The 17,651-nt window shown below is 40.5% G+C and overlaps 1 protein-coding gene across 1 annotated transcript; it reads right to left on the bottom strand.

The window, feature by feature from the left end:
* Nucleotides 1-624: 624 nt before the first annotated feature.
* On the bottom strand, nt 625-16,342 carry NDUFA10 (NADH:ubiquinone oxidoreductase subunit A10). The gene is made up of 10 exons (XM_018564617.1): nt 16,197-16,342; nt 14,617-14,785; nt 10,185-10,400; nt 7,454-7,540; nt 5,546-5,667; nt 5,349-5,428; nt 4,751-4,805; nt 1,758-1,843; nt 813-921; nt 625-726 (listed from the first exon to the last, which is right to left on the bottom strand). The coding sequence occupies exons 1-10, from the start codon at nt 16,257-16,259 to the stop codon at nt 658-660; spliced, it is 1,056 nt and encodes a 351-aa protein (XP_018420119.1). The 5' UTR covers nt 16,260-16,342; the 3' UTR covers nt 625-657.
* Between the last annotated feature and the right edge of the window lie 1,309 nt (nt 16,343-17,651).

The following is a 17,651-nucleotide window of genomic DNA, read 5'->3' as shown; positions in this document are numbered from 1 at the left end:
TGAAAAAAGTTAGGAGACTTACAGCTGTAAGGCAAAAATTTGTACTTAATTTTTCCAGCTACATTTAGCCCAAGTGCTCTATTTACTATGGCAAAACCAACATGCAAAAAGAGCAGGAATTAATGGCTGCCGGGCATTCATCATTGCGCTAGCTACCTCATACCAATGTAAGCTGAGACTGATCTATGGATTTGTACCCATCATAACTCAACATTGCCTTAGAAAATAAGTGTATGCATGACTCCCAGTCACCCAGGCTTATGACACAGACATGAATAGGCCAGATTAAACCAGAAATCTTTCAGAATGTTTTGTTTGACTCTTGCCAGTATTAAGCAAAATGTGTTTTGGGTCTCTAGGTTTACAAAATATTTCACAACACTGTAATTTTAACATTAAATACATTCTACTCTAGAGATAGCATTTGCCTATCTATAAAAGACGAACATTCCCAAAAAATGGCATATAATGTCTTTATTTATGTTTCAGAAAGACAAAACATGTCTTATAAATATTGTAGATTCCATAGTGACATTGGCTGCTCATAAGGCAGCAGCATTAACATGTCTTCACTGTCATGAGGATATTTAGAGTAGAGTGTTGCCAGGCATAGAACCAGGAGCAGATTCTGTTAACAAGGCTTAACATTTTTCTCTTTCACTTCAGCCAAATGTACTTGTCCCCAACATCATTATTGAATCCGTATGCATACTTTTTACCTGGAATCTGTAGAAAGAAACAAAACACCAGAATTGTAAACATATAATAGACACAAATAAGAAGTCGCATGCATCAGTAAAAATGTCTCTTACATCATGGTACTGATAGTACAACTTGTCATATGTTAATCCTCCAACTGTGACTTCTGGGATGAAGGAGGGCAAGACAAAGAGATTAGCAACTTTGGCTTTATCTTGCACCCTGCAAATAGGATAGAACAAAAGTGAGTCACAGATAGCCAAGGTAAAAAGACAGAACATAAAATCTTTACTCTTAGTCTGGACCACAATTAGCCGTGCAGCATCGGGCTTTTTAGGTGTGGTTTTCATGTGCCAAGTAAACAATCTACACAGGTAGGCCGACTCATAAATGTGCTTACATTTCAGAGAAGATAAAAGATTTATTAAAAGGAGAGTTTAAAGTGTATCTAAACCAAAAGGCATTTTATATATCAAAGCTTACCAGTCATTAGATGTGGTGAATAAACATGTTTCCTTTATACCTGATGAGCCAGCTAATAACACATTCTTAGGGTGACAACGTGCACTGTACTGTAATGCATCTATGAAGCAGCAGAGTTGTCACTCTAAGCTGCTCATCCCTGATTGGTTAAGGTGTTTTGTAGTTCATAGAAGAGAACTGGGCAGGGCTGATGACACTGCTCGGGATTTCATGGCAGCACATGCAGGCTAACCAGGAAGTTACAAGCTCCATGGAATTCGGGCAGGATCAACAGATATTCTTCTGTAATTGCAGCTTTTTATATTACGAGACAAAATATGGGGAACTGTGCATGTATTGGAAACATGTACTGGCTAAGCTTTTTACTGCCCTGACATACACTACACTTAAGCTATTAAAAACCTGCAAAGTTATTGAAAGTGCTGCTATACTACAATGTTTTATTGCCTTGTCTGGAGGGCATGAAAAAGAACCATTTGCAAAACGTTTGTATTAGAGAACAATTAATATTACATTGAAGTTGGCTAAACCTGTAAAAATCAAGCTGTTCCAGAAAAGAAATAGGTAGAACTTACAGAATACGTAAATGATGAAAGGTGACGTCAGATTGTTCTAACCATGGACCTTTAGTAGCCTTTGTGTATTCAACATCCTCAGCAACCTGCAACGTGGACAAAGTGGACTCAATGTAAAACAGCTCTGTTCCCACAGATATACAGTCAGAACTGACTTAGGTCCAAGTTACCCAGGTAATTGTTAGCTTCTGGAAAAATAATCTAATTCTACTCAAGTTAATAAAGGGTCACACTATCACCTCTAGAGTATATGCCCAGCCTATGGGATTGTGAGCTTTACCTCTATAATAGGCACTGCCTCTTCAGTAGCAAGTGTTAGAAAGAAGCATAAAAGTTATCCAACAAAACACTGGAAAAGGTAGTGGTGGGTTCTGTGGTCCCCAAAACGTGCAGTCATTCACAGGGGTTTATAAACGTTTCTCCTGTATTATGCATTTACTACAAAAGTAAACTGAAAAAAAAGCACTTGGGATTGATTACATATTAAAGCGGAACAAACCTTCTCTCATAGCCAACTACCAGAACTATTTTGGCCCTATAATTTCTTAGAAACAGTTAACTTAAATTTCTCTATGAAGAGGTGAAAACAAAAGGATGCAAGCAGACCCGGTATACACTGTAACCAATTTGTTTTTCATTTTACTTTGAACTGGAAAATGTTTGCTTTGCATAACAGCTGATATTTTGCCTGCATTGTTCAGCAAGTTTTACAAAAATAAAATATGACTATTGTCTCCTAAATCATTATTTTATGTTATATTTATATAGCACCATCATACCCTGCAGCACAAAATGTCATATGGAAACTGAAAAACTAAACCATAGGAGCACAGATCATAAACAATAATGATGTTTATGAACATTGAAATAGTCAGTTAAAAGATGCAAATCAACCACATAAAAACTTGACTAACATTCCATATATTTAGGTTAGATGCATCAGACACACAAATTTGCACCATGAACAATAAATGTTTGCAGACACTACAAAATATTTATATGGTATAAGCTATAGTTGACATTAAGAGTGTGTCTGCAGAAAAATTACCAATGATTAAAACGCATTTCCAAAACGCTTTAGCTCAGTTAACGAATTTACGGAAATAAAGCAAATTGGTAACCAAAAGTTTTACCCTTTTCCTGCATATTATGTACATTAAAGTCTTTACATATTCTTAACAAGCAGTAAAATAGCTTTAAAACAAGCAATCACTGCAAGTACTGTAGAGTAATTCATCCTCGAAAATCACAACAGAGGCACTGAAGTCCAGTTTCAGTGCGTTTCTAACAGCTTACGGCACCTGCCGTTTGTTTACTTTAGAAGGCTGACAGACTGACAAAAGAATCAGCTGTTATTTCAGTGTCCCTGTTGTGAACTTGAATTTCACCACAGTACATGCAGCTACAAATATCATTAGAGGCTTATTTTTAAAATCTCTTTTACAGGGCTGAATCAACTAATCGAATGAATCAATAATAATCAATAATGAGAATCGTTGTCAACAATTCTCATTATCGATTAATTCATCTCCACTAGACATGACACAAGACTGGACCAATTAGGAAAGAGCTAGAGGCTGTGCTTACCAATCTGTGCTGCAAGTCTAGCCGGAGGGCAGTGCTGGCTGTGGCAGTGGGTTGGGTTGAAGTGTAGTGTGGGGGAAGGAAGATGGAAGTTGTATGGAGTTAGTGCAGGTTTTGGAGCTTCTTCCGGGTTTTATTGGTGTGGAGGGTGAGAATGGACAGTCAGCATGGAGCAGCCTGCGCCAAAGAGGTAAGTCGCACAGCGGTCACCATTCACTGGGGGAGAGGGGTACTGAGGCCTCAGGGTCAGTACTGGAAGCAGAGGCCTCAGTCCTGCCATGTCCATCGGTTACTGAGGAGAAGCTGGAGCCTACATCAGAGCTCTGTCTGCTCTCTGCTTAGTGTGATCAGATATTGTGTGCAAATCACTTACATAGAGGGCACTGACCTATCACACACTGTACCAGCACACTGACCTATCACACACTGTACCAGCAGTGACACACTGGCATCTCACCCACTGACATGGAGTGTCACACGCTGTACTAGCACTGACATGTCACACACTGTACCAGCACTGAAATCACACACATTGTACCAGAACTGATATACCAGCATGTCATACACTGTACCAGCACCAACATCTCACACCCTGCACCAGCACTGACATCTCAAATCTTTTACTAGCACTGACAAACTGACATCTCACACACTGTACCAGCACTGAATCACTGACACCACCGTGTACAGCACTGATCACTACGATGTTTAGAAATAATTAAGGACACAGTATTCAGATACTGTGTCCCCAATAATAAATGAACAGGAAGTGCTCTACATCATTTCCTGTTCATTCATGATTGTGGACATAGTATCCGTCTACTATCACCTTGATTTGAAAAAGGAACAGGAAGCCTCTGTACTGAGTGCTTCCTGTTCATTGAGTGCTGGGGCTGCAGAAAAAAAGATGGAGGACTCGTGTCCTCAATCTCTTTTTTTTATTTCAAAAAGGGAAATATCAGGGTTCAGACCCTGATATTTCCCCAATGCCCCTAACAGTAAAAGTAAAAAATAAAGAAATAGTTAATTATTTTACAGGATTTATATAGCGCCAACAGTGTGTGCAGCGCTTTAACAAATAAAGCTGCCCCCCATTATAAAAATAAATAATTAAAAATGTGGGGAAAAAAAGTCATTTTCGGTTTTGGCCTGACAAGCTCTGGTGCGGGAAGTGCGTTTTTTTTTAATGATTAATCAAAAACATAATTTGGCCAACTAATCGATTATGAAAATAATCGTTAGCTGCAGCCCTACTCTTTTACTGCTTGTTAGGAATATGTAAATATCATAGTCTGGGCACTTTACACTTTAAACATATAATACTTATACTACACTGGACAGAGATAACAGAATAGTACCTGTGAAATTTAGTTTCTTCCTGCATCAAGCCAAGAACCTGTTTCGCTTACCTGCTCTACAGTTAGTGCATCACCTCCAGTATACTGTAAAACCTCAGTTGTCTCACTACAATGAAAGAAGAATTTTAGACAACAGTTCAGAAAGTTTTTAGACAATTATGTATATACTTTTCCAATTTATGTTTTGAGTGCAAACTAAAAATGAAGGGGAGAAGCTGACTGGCAAGCTAAGGGTAACCTTAATGGTTTTTCCTTCAAATTCATCCAAATCCTGAGATCTACTGGTAGGTGAGAAATTATTATTTTTATATGTTACAGTATAGAGTTATTCATTTTTTCTAAAAGCCATTATTTCTACTAAATCAGTGTTTGATCCCAGAAGTGTTTTTTTTTTTCCACAAACAAAATGGGTTATTTTTATATTCTTCTCATTAGATGCCTCACAGAATCAATCTCACAGTTGATGCCAGCCAGAAGCTAGCAGTATTATAAATAGCAATAACCTATGCCATACCACAAATCAATAATTGAAAGTGTATGCTGTCATTTCAGCTGATGTCTGCGATTTGTCATTGCGAAGTTTAAAAAAAAATAAAAACAACACACAGGAGTGGAAATACTACCCGTTATAATCCGATATCATTCTCACCTAATCTTGGGGAGGAAAGATGTTTTGTATGCATCCTCAATGCTCTCGAGGTACGATAGGGCCACTTTCTTTTCAAAAGCCTGAAAAGAGAACAGTGTCAGGTAGTGGCAAAAAACAAGTGCAAGAAGAATCAGACCGTGCATAGGAGGTTTGCACTAAATTAAATATTTATATTTAGCCAGATTTTTAAAAATTACATCGCCTTTCTCCTGGATCTTCTTGTACACTTCAGCTGCAGGGACATCCACATATATAGCAATATGTGGAGGCAGGAACTCATCGATGCTTACATTCTTTGCCTCATTATAATGAGTCACACCTAAGACAGGAAAGGCAAAATAAATAGATATGTAAAATGCACTTAATAGACCGAAAGATCAGTAAATAAGAATATGTAAAGCCCTGAAAAAGGTGATATCAAAATATGTGATCCTGGCAAAATTTAATGAGATTGAACTGTGCCAAGATCAAATTGCTCTTCATAAATTAGGATGTTCCTGTTAGATTATGCTTTAGAATACAGCTAGCACTCAAGAAAGACACAATGCAATAATTTAAGAGGTTTCTACTCTCCAATTCTAATACTGCTAACCATAAGCAAGCAGGCAACATGTAGTTAAAGTGTAGTGGCTGCATTAGCCTTCACTTTATAAGAACATTTTCAGCAAGTACAGAAATACCATTTGATCTCTCCAGAATTGCAATATTCTTTTCTATATAAAGTCAAAAAACATTTTAAAAAGTAACTCCAGGAAGTTTTCTGCAGCACTGGGGGAATTATAATGTGTACGTGACACATTTGCCAAATATGTAGCCACAAACTCTTAGCTCTTCCTAGTGTTCATCACATGCCAGAACACTTCTATTCCCTACACCCAACATCTTTTTAATAGAAGTAGTTGACCCTATACAAGCAAATGGGGATTTCAAGGCAAAGCCATTTTGCACACCACTTACTGGAGTATAGCTTTTGGATAGAGTAGAGAAGGGTCAAGACCCCATTCACACTGAGTGATTTGTAGCTCGTCCAATGCATTTCAATGGAGCTGTTCACATATCACAGCTCAATGCCACCTGTAGCTTGCAGCTCAAGCTTGTTGCCCCACCAGGTCACTTTTTGTTGACTGTGTTCTGCTAGGGAGATTTTCCTCTGTACTTCCTGCCTTGTGATGCAACACAAGGCAGGCCTATATTGACTGACTGCATCAAGCCTAAATTGCTCAGTCACAGATCTGCCACAAAGATGCAGAAAATGAAACTTAAGCTGGCCATGCATTATCTTGTTCAGCCCCACAAATTGAACGAGCATGGCATACCCTAATGTATTCTGACAGCAGTGAGCTGATTGGCTGCAGTCACTATTCCACTGGTAATTTTTGAGTAGTGCATGGTCAGCATTAGAGAAATTCTTTATTTCTACACTTTCCTCAATTCAGAGAGCACTGAAGCAAAAATACATCAGCATGAAAGCCAGAAAATCTGCATTTTGTGTCACTGTGGTCAATAATAGCAGCCCACATGCTCTCAAGATGGCTGTCGCTCTTCAAAGACAATTTTGCATTTTATTTCAAAAGAGACAGCAATGAGAAAAGCAGGGAAACCAATGTTTGCTTGAGATAGATGCAGTAAAAAGTAGTGGTCCTCCCTTTCTATGCCTCGAGGTGTTAAGGGACAAAGATCAGGAATTACAAATTCTATGAGCAGCTCCACCAACTGAAACAAGCTGACATTGTGGCAGAATCACAAAATAAAACTGTCCTCTATGGAAGTCAGTATATTTGACCATAAAGTAATGTAAATGACAGAAGGATGGTGATTTGGCCGTCAGAAACCCCTATTAAATATGTAAACAAAATGTAATCTTCTTAAAAAATCTCTGACACAAGAAACAGCCATCCTAACAGCAGAAACCACATGATAAATAATTGAAAATGCCAAGCTATACAACTGCAACCTTTGGCTTTTATTTTCTTGTATGCAAGTTTTGAATCCCAGGGAAAGCCAATTTAAAAAAAAAAAAAAAAAAAAAAAAAAAAACAACAACAAACACACAAGTGTTTTTTACCAAATAACTTATTTTGGAAGTAGCAACATATTTTACTTACATTCTGGGCGAATGTATCCATTCTTTAACATGGCTTCAAGGAAAACACAATCACTGTAGGGAGATCGTTCCAATATCACTCCCTGACCTATAAACAGACATTCCAGTTATTTGTAGTGAACTTTACTATTGTAATTATATTTTGCTGTAATAGTTTTCAACAATAGGAAAATACCAGTCCAGTATTGGGACAAGCTGGGAAAAATGCCATTGCATGGACAACCAGCGAATGAGGCAAGATCGTAAGCATCTCCTGGAATTGTTTGAGGAATTCACGATTTGGCTCTAGAGATTCATCCTGGGATTTGTTGCCTAGCTCCAGCTTGCAATATATTTACAAATGATAAAATACTCTTGGAAGGTTAAATATTAGAGGTGCACCGAAATGGAAATTTTAAAACTGAAATTAAAAAAATTGTCAGGCCGAAACCGAAATTTTTTTTTTTAAATCTTAATATTTTATTTGAATTAATTTTTTATAAACTTTTATTTTTTTTATATTTATTAATTCATTTTGTATTAAATATTTTTATTTTTCACTTTCATTTCTCCCCGCTGGAACACAGAGCAGCGCCCAACGGGGAGGAAAGAAACCAGGGATGCGCCGATGTATCGGCCGAAACATGGCTCTTTCGGCATTATTCCAAAAGTGCCATTTTCGGCCGATATGTTTCGGAAGCCGATATATCGGTGCATCCCTATTAAATATGTTTGGTAACAAAATCTTTTCATGTATGAATGTATAGAATGAGAAAAAAAATTAGAACCCTTGTTGGGTTCTCACAGATGTCTGGGGCTTTCCGAGACCTTTACAGGGGATATCAGTAAAAATCCAACAGAAGTTCTAATCCTTGTCTATTATAACAGAAAACAAAAATGGAAAATTGTTATGGCCTTAGGGTTAGAGGTAGGGATGTCCCGATACCGATGCTGGTACCGGGGCCGATACAGGGCATTTTCAGGAGTACTTGTACTCCTGAAAATGCCCCGATGCCTAGATCAGATACCGGCTGTTTAAATTTTTTTAACTAGCTTCAGCCATTGACCCCCATAGCCCCTCCCCCGGAATACCACTCCACCAAACGAGGCTCCCTCTCCGCTCTGACATCTCCGGAAGTGTGACAGCATGGCGGGGGTAAGTGTTGTGTGGACAGTCTCTTCCTCCTGCTGGTACTGGCTGCAGAGCTATGTGTCCCTTTCACAGACCGCTGTAGTCAGCACGAGAAGGTAGAAGAGATGGCAGCTGTGAAATCCCCCGCTGCCCCCCTCCCCCCTGTATCTTAGCTGCTGCTGCTCCTCCGTGTCCCGTCCTTTTCAACTTTATGAATCGGTTTCCTTTTGGTGATATATCTCAGTGTGAGATGCCTGTGCTCCTTGCTGCACAGCAGTTTTCAATCTCATTGTAAGAAGAGAATGTCCGTTCAGTGTGCTCACGGGGAGAGAAGCTGTAAATCTTGCCTTCACACAGAACGGACATTCTCTTCTTTCATTGAGAGGGAAAACTTCTGTGTGGGTCTGGTGAGAGCATTATTAAACACATAAGGTGCATGGACATCTTACACTGAGATATACCACCAAAAGCAAACAGTTTCATCAAGTGGAAAAGGAATGGACACTTGTAAAAATAGTTCCTGATCACAGTAAACAATCAGCAGCCAGCAGGACAGGCTCTCAATCATGTGATTGCTGTGTCAGCCAATCACACAAGTACTCACTGCAAAATGTTCTCTAAAAAGGATCAGGATGAGAGGTAAAAGGTGTTAAATGACTGTCACCTATTCTATGAAACTTAATGATTTCTGAGGGTTGGAAATTACTGTTAACTGAATGTTACAGTGGCAGCAGTTAAAGGGGTTGAACGCAATTTCTGCATAACACCCGTATCCACAGCACATACTGCTCTACACAAGGTTAATAAGTGATAAAGAAGCTGTTTTTCATTGAAGATGCTTATAAAAAAAGAGGCTAAACTTAAAAGGAGAACTGTGAGGTGATTCCAGCGCTGACTGGAGGAACTGATGGTGGAGGGGGTGGGCACAGCTGGCTCTGCCTCTAGATAGGCAGAGCCAGCTGTCACTCACGCAGCTGGGTGGATCTCGACAGCATTCTCGGGATCCGTCCCGGCTGTGGCAGTCTAAGTATACTGCTAGTTGTAGCTCGCGATATACTGAGCTTTGGGTCACAGGAGGACACTAGTATATGTCCTCCCATGACCCTTAAGAGAACTGTGGGGAAAAACACTTACCCTGTAGTTCTCTTTTAGGTATTTTCTGGTTGCTAAGAAAACTTCTACTTTAGGTAGGCATCGCTCTCCTAGCTTCCTTGCTAGCAATACACATAGTGGTACTTGAGGTTTTAATTTCCATTACCCCGTCAAGTAGATTTTTACCTCCCTTTCTCTCCCTGTGACCTCTGTATAAAAATTAGTTGTCATTGCAGCAAGGCAGCACTGTCACACAAGCCCTATATTAGCAGAATACATAGAAACTGTTTTAACACCAACAACTGATTAAAGCTAAGTTACGTCAGCATTTGACAGACCCCCCCACACCAGGTAAACTGGGCAGAACAAAAAACATTAAAAGCCACAACCTAAAGTTTTGGTGTTTTTTCTATTGTTGCCAATATGTATATTACCCGACTCCCTAAAAGAGGCTTCTTGCTCATGAACTAAGATGTTTGGCTCAGAGATCATCCATTTTTCCTGCCTTGAAATATATGCTTTATTATACCTGTGCTCAGAAGATGCTCCAAAGCGTCTGCGTACTGTAGCATGCGCATGCTGAACATCCAGTTCTGTAGGCGGTACGAATTGCCATCAGAGCACTTCGGGTCCTCATAAAACTTCTCCAGGCTGTAAATCCCACAGAATTTTGTAGGGAGGATTTTCCCATCGCCATAAACCTTGTCTAGATAAAACTGATCTGCTTCAGGGAAATATTTCATACCTGTAAAAAGGAATAAACCTAAGATATGCTCTGCAAGTCACACTTTAAATCCAAATAACCAATATCAGCACCTACATTTTGCCATCATCCAGTAGACTGGTTAACCTGCACCGTTCTGAACGCATTCAATAATACCGTGTATCTGCCAATATTCACATCTATTAATAAAATCTTGCCAAATGATACACTCAACCAGGAGTAAGAAGACTTGAAGGGCTGTGTCCTAATGGTTTCTGTACATTGTTATTTTAAATTAGAATTAATGGTGAGGCAAGTTGGATGAAGTGAGGAACAGAATGAGATCAGAAAAAAGTAAAAGGAAGAAGAGAACATTTCTGAACCATCATAAACAGTAGGGATGTTCAGATACCAGTATTTGTATAGGTGCCGATACTTGGCATTTTTACGAGAACTACCAGGGTTGCAGAGGTTGCAGCTGTGACTGGAGCCTGGCGCTCCATCACTGTCCTGAAACCATTAGTCTGTATTGTTTTAGAAAACTGTCATATGACACAAAAAAAGGCATCAGTAATTGGCATCTGTCAGTATTTGGACAAGTATCAGTACTTGTACTTGGTCTGGAAAGAATGGCATCAGTACATCCCCAATATATAAACAAATAAAACAAATCATACATTAAAACAGGGATGCACAAATCCCAGGAGCCCCATAGCCAATGCTCCTTAGAAATTACAGCTGCCTCGTAACTGTTGAGTTTTTTTTCTAGCCCAATCTTTCAATGGAACTGGAAAAATATCAGTACCTAGTATATGAGTATCAGTATAGTACTTGGTATCTGTGCATCCCTAATAAACAGCAAATGAGTGAAAGGGACAAACCCTAAAAGAATATTAAGAAACATTTTTCTTGCATGGCAGTTTTGTGCTGCCGGGGTTCTTAAAAGGAAAACCAGCAGAATCAAGTGAGGGGAATTTATCAAAACTGGAGCAGAAACAATCTGGAGTAGTTGCCCATGGCAACCAATCAGCTTTTTTCTTTCATTTTTAAATCTTAACTGAAACAAAATGAAGGGAGAAGCTGATGGATTGTTGTGCCACTGCTCCAGATTCTGTCTGCTCCAGTTTTGATAAATCCCCCCCAGATCATTTAATAGAATTTAGCCTGCAATGTTATAAGCTCCTCCATGGTTGAATTGTTATTGAAATGAGCGTTAATAGTTTTTTAATGAGACAGTATTATTCTGTTTGTATACCAGGGCTGCAAAAATCCCAGGAGCCAGGTAGCCAATGCTCCTTAAAAATCACAGCGTGTACCCAACTTTTCTCTAATTGCTGTCAATGGAGCTGACTCCTAAAAAAAATCCTGCTGGCTCCTGAATTGGACAGACTTGCTCCTGAACTTCATATCAATTTGTCCACCCCTGCTGTATACCCAAAACGTGTTTTCTTTTTTTACTTTTAGATGGGGTGAGGAAGTATTAGATTATGTGTCAGGTTTTTATTGCTGTCTGTATCTACAGTAGCTAGATTCACCCACTTTATTTGTCTACATTGTCTCCAAGACAAAGTGATGGAAATCCAAAACATTAGATCTGTCACCAGAACAAGAGATTAGAGGAATGGGGACACATAATCCAGAGGTAACTGTTAAAAGGGGAAATCCCCTCACTTTGAAGATATTTTTCTCACTTCCTGTTGTATTTCTGGAACCAGAAGTGAAGGAAAATCTCCCCAAAAGGATGCGGAGAGAAAAATAAATGGGAAAGGGTGGTTTTAACCCTTCCCTACTCTATCCAAAACAATGAAGTTCTGGCTTGAAAACATTTTAATTATCTCTCATTATTGATCAAATGACTGATAAGTGCTAAATAAACTGTGTATGAATACAGCTATTGAAGTTTTCAAAACACACCAAACAGTTCAGTTTGGTCAGGACCTATTTTATTGTAGTGAGTGAACAAAGGGAGTGAGATTTATCAGGATTAATATGAATTACAGTATCCCAAAAACAGAAGACCCTGTTGAATCACAAATGCAAAATTCTATATATTGATGCAAAATACATAAAAACTAAAAAAAAATTAAACACCCATTTAAAAAAAATATATATAACATGTACAAATTATTTTCTGTACTTTTCCACATTTGTACGATTTTCAAAGTAACACACATTTGTAATGCAATCTTAATAAAACAACAAATCTAGGACTGCAACAACTAATCGACTAAGTCGATTATTGAAAAAGTTGTCAACGTTTTCACTCATCGATTGATCGGCTAACGATTAGTTGGCCCTGTTCACGGCTCCAAACACGCTGCGTGCCGCCCGCCGCACCTCCTCCCTGCCTCATGCTCACCGCTGCCAGACCTGCCCGCCCGCATGCACCCTCCATTTTTTAAAATATATTTTCTTTTTTATCCGATTAATCGAACTGAATCGCCTAACAAATCGATTTTGAAAATAATCGTTAGCTGCAGCTCTAAAAAAATCAATAAGCATTTACACATGCTCTAACTTTACAAGTAGTGTTTGCACTCATGAAGCCTTTACTTTACGTAAGAAGAGTGCGAACATTAATATACAAATCAAGTGAAATTTGTGCTGGGCAAGGAACAACCTTATTACATGCGATTTAGTATCTGGAATTGTGCAGAGAATTTCCTATTAACCTGAAGCTTGTTAGAGAAATGGATATTCAGAGCTACAGAAATATTCTTGTTGTGTCTCCTACCCTTGTTTAGGTCAATGATGCCTCCAGTAAGGTGCAGCTTTCAAACGACTTTGCACATCTATGGACAACATAATAGGGATGCACCGATACCGGTATTTCGGTATCTAGTACGAGTACTGTTATTTTTTTTTCGGTTACTCGCCACTACCGAATACCAAGCCCCATTCAGGAAACCAGGCGGCGTATAATGACTCGCCACCTGGCTTCCTGACTAGCCGGGCAGCGTGTAAAGAGTCGCTACCCGGCTTCCCGATCAGTAGGGTAGCCGCCCCCATGCAGAAAGCATGGAGCCAGCTTTCTGGCCAATCAGGAAGCTGGGCGCTGCTTAATGACGTGGCGCACGGCTTCCTGATTGGCTGGGAAGCCGGCTTCATACTCCCTCGTCATGAGGTGACGAGGGAGCATGAAGCCGGCTTCCCAGCCAATCAGGAAGCCGTGCGCCACGTCATTAAGCAGCGCCCAGCTTCCTGATTGGCCAGCTTCCGACCAATCAGGAAGCCGGGCAGCGCGTCATTACACGCTGCCCGGCTTCCTGATACCAGAAGTATCAGGATAGGCATCGGAGCATTTAGGCGAGTATGAGTACTCGCCCAAATACTCTGCATCGGCACAGATACCGATATATAACATAATATAAGAGTTATTGACTGTATTGTACAAGTTGCACTTTATTGCATTAGCGTTAAGGCATTATCACTATTAATTTAAGGTTTGAAGATAAAGTTTAAAGGATAGCTGCACCTTAAAAAATGTAATTAGCACTTAAACTGTTAATGCATTTGGGATTATTTACTAAGGGAGCAGAGGTGTTAACACCAACTGGGTGGATATTCACTCTCCAATCGTTTGCAGATTAAATCAGTGAAAAGGAATTTGCTTTTCGTATGATTGGATAACTAAGGTGAATATTCACACAATTATTTGTGAGAAGATTTTTAACTTCATTCATAATCAGCCTCATTATGTTTTAGAAAGTCACCAAACTAATCTGTACTTCGAGACTCCAAAACTTGTGCAATTGTTGTCCACTTATTATATAGCCACCTCTCCTGCAGATGTGCTCACACCTGACCTAGGATGAGGCTGGTCCACAGGCTCTGCACTGAGTTTATTCAAAATATATAATTTCAAACCAAGACAAAACCTGCATTATGGTCTCCCAGCAGCACACTAGGGGCAGGCAGATGGGATGACATTAACAGAGGATGAAGACAGCAAAGGCTGCACAGTCCAAACACAAGGGTTGCATTTTAAGGGGTTTGTTAAATAGCTTTGCCCTTTCAGAATGGCCTGGCATTTGGGCATAGAGGAGGTAACTAAAAGAAGCTACAGGCATGTGTAGGCATCTTTAGATGCTTGCAATTCATACCTTTCAGTAACTTTAGTTTTGACAAAATCACTTTAACTCTTCCACAAATAGTGTTCTCATCTTTGGGTGAAATGACCCGTTAAGGATTGAACCTGTGAATGTAAGCATGTTAAAAAGGTGGTGTTAAATTTGGATAACACTGTGATTTATCTTACCGAGTCTTTGTGCTAGTTCTTTTGCAAGTTTCCCTTTGCCAGAGGCCAAGTTTCCATCAACCGTAACAATCTTACTGTTTGGTCCAAATCGTTTGGTTGTCCTCTCCCCCAACATGTATGCCCAGAAGCCATATTGAATCCCATGCTTTGAGCTGGCATGAAACTTGGACTAATCATAAATTAAAAACAAAGAAAATAGGGGTCACAATCATGGTCATAGCTACAATAACATGAGCAACAAAAGCTGTATTCTGTTGCATCATATCAAAGAAAACTGACTGAAAAATAGATACAAAGAGAAGAAAAAAAAACTGATGCAAAACATCAGTGTTAATGTGGACCCCCCCCCAAATATTAAGAGGGATGGAATGAGTTATTGGTGTTGTTGTGTCAACAGAAACCTCAAACATTAACAGACACTATAACTCTATTAAAAAAATAAATACTAAAACATACTATTTCCACTACTTGAGTCACTGTCCTGGAACACATATGCAAACACAGGTGATACCTGATACATTCTTATGTCAAAGGAAAAAGTGCTACCATAAACAACCAAGGAGTCACTGTGGGTTGCATGCGAGATCCACTACTGGCAGGAGACCTTACCAACCAACAACTAAAAAAAAAAAAAGTCCCCTAGCAGAGGTTTAAAACAAAAACCGCCAGTCCTGTACTCCACATACAATGATACAGAAGGTGATGGTAACATCATCATGTGCTGTGAGCACTGCCAACCACCAGGTGGCTCCCTGAATTTACTGGGGGAGACTGCAGGTATACAAATAACTTCTTACAGTAAGACTATGACACTTTCTCCAAGGCAATATGTTGCAGAGTACACATGCACTTTACTAAAGTGGAATATAACTCCAAATTGCAATGGGCATCTGGTCCCTTCTAGTTTATTGAGGGTCTCCTAATATGCACAGGCATGTCCCAGATAAAAGGACACTTCTAGATTATTGAGGGAAGTCTCAACATATGCACATATTCTAGATAAATAGGTCACTTCTAGTTTGTGGGAGGGGGGCTCCTGATATACACAGGCTTGGTCTAGATAAATAGATATAATTGAATTGAAAGATTTCTCATTTGCGCAGGCTTACTCTAGGTGAATAGGTCGCTTCTAGTTTATCATGGAAGGGGGCGGAGGTTCCCTGATATGCACAGGCTTGTTCTGGGTACACAGGTCCCTTCTAGGTTATGGGGGGTTCCTGATGTGCGTAGGCTTGCTCTGGGTAAACAAATCCCTTCTAGGTTATTGGGGGGGGGGGCTACAAACTACATAGGCTTTGGTGCGAGATAGTCTATGTGTGGGGGGGGGGGGGGGGTGTCTCCAGATACATAGGCTGGTTCTATATAAGTAGATTAGGTATTAAAGGAAGGATTGTTGTTGCCCAATAGTTTAACCATCATACAATATAATGGCATCTGCATGCAGTGTCTATGTCACAGAACCGTCAATAATAGTGCAGTGACAGCTGTCAATAAGGGGTTAATGACAAATTCGTCAGTGAACTCAATTACAATTGTCTCCATGCTCCCCCCTCTCTGTACACACTCTCCCCGATCCTCACCACACTAATGACCCCAGCTTTCCAGGTCACCCTCAAACCACGGGCCACTGTTGTCCCAAACATGTCGCTGTCCTTCCCGGGACAACCTGCGCCGGGGTCCTTCCTGCAGCCGTCGCACAAAATGACGTCACTGGGGAGCCCTTGTGCTGCCTGTAGACTCAAGAAGCAAAATGCTACCTGACTTCCGGTGGAAGAGAGAACGCTGCACTGTTGATTCCTATTCTGTATTATACGCTAATTCCCAGACATAAGGATAAGGCAGCGTTATATAGAGGCCAGGTGTCTATAATTTTCGGTACCTGTGCCAGGCTTGTAGCTTTGCCAGTGGAATAGAGATATATAAGCTGTCATTTCAGAGTACTAAACATGCTAGAGTTTGGGTTTCCCCCCTTATCTTCAAGTGAAACCCGAACACTAGCACCACGCACGGCAATTTTTTTTTTTTTTTTTGGAGAATATAGAGGAGAGGCAGCCAGGAGAAAGATCAAGAAGAGACAGCTGGGAGAGGGAGAAGAGGGAGTAAGGAGACCGGCTATAGAGGACTACAGCAATACATTATACTGCAATACAAAATGATATGAGCTACATACTCTGTGATGTTCTGGGTTGGCACCCTGATGTCTCTAGGTGGCCTGTGTGGGCTCTCAGAAGGATGTGCGGGCTATGTGGCTCTCTGGTGGGCTGTGCACACTCTCAGGTGGTCTGTGTGGCTCTCAGGTGTACTGCGTGCACTCTCAGGTTGGCTGTGCACTTTCAGGTGGGCTGTGCACCTCTCGGGTGGGCTATGCGGCTTTCAGATGGGCTGTGTGACACTCGGGTGGGCTTCTGCGCCTCTCAGGCGGGCTGCCTGGGATATGCAGTCTAACCAGGCGGGCAGCACCGTTTCAGGGAGGCGGAGAAGAAAAAATCGATGTGCCAGGTCACTGTAAGCAAAACAGCAAAAAGTTTTCCTGGCACACTCACAAGCTAGCATGTAAAAAAAACTTATCTCACACTAAGGTTAACAACAGAGGTTTGGATACACGTCTTCTTCAGAAAATGTGAAAGCCGCACAGCCGGGCCAAGGCACCTCTTATAGTGCGGTTCTAACTCTAAACTATCAGAGTCTGTTCTTGGAGCACATGGGGCAGAAGATAAAATTGGGTGCAGGTTTGTCAGGAGGAAGCCCAACCCCCCTTAAAGGCACAGAGACGCACAAGGGATCCCGCACATCCCAATGGCAGCTGAGACCCCCAATGCATCACTGCACCAAATCAGTCAAGCAAAACAGATGACAAACGCACTCATCAATTCGTCACCAGCTTTACAGCAAGGTGCACACGGAATGGGCTTTAAACAGTAAAACAGCAAAATGTTTTCCTGGCACACTCACAAGCTAGGACTGCTGTGCGCCTCTCGGGGTGGGCTGTGCACCTCTCAGGTGGGCTGTGCGCCTCTCAGGTGGGCTGCCTAGGA

Source organism: Nanorana parkeri, unplaced genomic scaffold, assembly GCF_000935625.1.
Source record: "Nanorana parkeri isolate BGI_ZX_2015 unplaced genomic scaffold, ASM93562v1 scaffold765, whole genome shotgun sequence".
Classification (NCBI taxonomy): domain Eukaryota; kingdom Metazoa; phylum Chordata; class Amphibia; order Anura; family Dicroglossidae; genus Nanorana; species Nanorana parkeri.
Note: the sequence above shows the minus strand (reverse complement) of the source record. Positions and strands in the feature narration are given on the sequence as shown.